The sequence below is a fragment of the Helobdella robusta genome, assembly GCF_000326865.2.
Source record: "Helobdella robusta unplaced genomic scaffold HELROscaffold_4552, whole genome shotgun sequence".
Lineage (NCBI taxonomy): Eukaryota > Metazoa > Annelida > Clitellata > Rhynchobdellida > Glossiphoniidae > Helobdella > Helobdella robusta.
This window is the reverse complement of record NW_008705117.1, coordinates 1-1,033: the sequence shown is the minus strand read 5'-3', so window position 1 is coordinate 1,033 and position 1,033 is coordinate 1. Positions and strand designations below refer to the sequence as shown.

The window sequence follows — 1,033 nt, the reverse complement described above, 5'->3', positions numbered from 1 at the left end:
TTAATTATTTTTAACACCACCGTTCTTATCATCATCTTAAAATTCTCTTTTCAAGAAATACGTAAAGACTTTGGTCATTTTCATCATCACAAATGTCTCTACTCTCAACATCACCATCACCCTCATCACCCCCACCATCACCATCTTCACCATTATTACTATCACCACCATTATCTTCATCTTCACCATCATCACTACCATCTTCATCATCACCACCATCACCACCATTTCCATCATCCTCTCCATCATCATCACCATCATCACTATCATCTTCATCATCTTCATCCTCACCATCATCTCCATCATCATCACCATAATCTCCACCATCCTCATCATCATTATCATCAGATTTTCTTTTGATGAAATCAAACCTTCCACAATGGTGGTATGGTTTCCACTTGATTACAGCGCAGATTTCATATACCTACTCGATATAGCCTTCCATTTCAGAACCGGTTTTCTAGATGACGGAGTTTGAAATATTTTAATTGATTGATTGGTGATTGATTGGTTGGTGATTGATTGGTGATCAATTGGTTGGTGATTGATTGGTGATTGATTGGTTGACTGGTTGATTGGTTGACTGGTTGAGTGGTTGGTTGCTGGGTTGGCGAGTTGAATGGTTGATTGATTGATTGATTGGTTTTTTGGATGGTTGGTTGGTTGATTGGTTGATTGATTGATCAATCCATTGATTTATTGATTGATTAAAAAACCAAATTAACCTCCAACTTTACCCCATTCACCCTCTCACCCCCTACATCCAGGTGCTACAAACAGACCCGCAAAAAATGCGGCTACACTACTTCAACAGTACAACCTTCTACGTAGACATGCTGTGCTTGCTGCCTCTCGACTTCTTATACCTCAGTCTCGGGTTCAAATCCCTCTTGCGCTCATTCAGATTGGTGAAAGTTTATAGATTCTGGGAGTTTCTAGATAGAACTGAACGTCATACGAACTATCCAAATGTTGTAAGGACGGTTGCACTCTTGCACTATTTGTTTGTAATTTTTCATTGGAATGCCTGCTT

The 1,033-nt window shown here is 39.4% G+C and overlaps 1 protein-coding gene across 1 annotated transcript; it reads left to right on the top strand.

Annotated features, from left to right (window-relative positions):
• Positions 1–379: 379 nt before the first annotated feature.
• HELRODRAFT_93104 (hypothetical protein) lies at positions 380–1,013 on the top strand (the record flags this gene model as incomplete). The annotated part of the gene is made up of 2 exons (XM_009026196.1): positions 380–472; positions 768–1,013. Coding segments are annotated over 2 exons (339 nt in total), but the record flags the coding sequence as incomplete, so codon positions are not given.
• Positions 1,014–1,033: the final 20 nt, after the last annotated feature.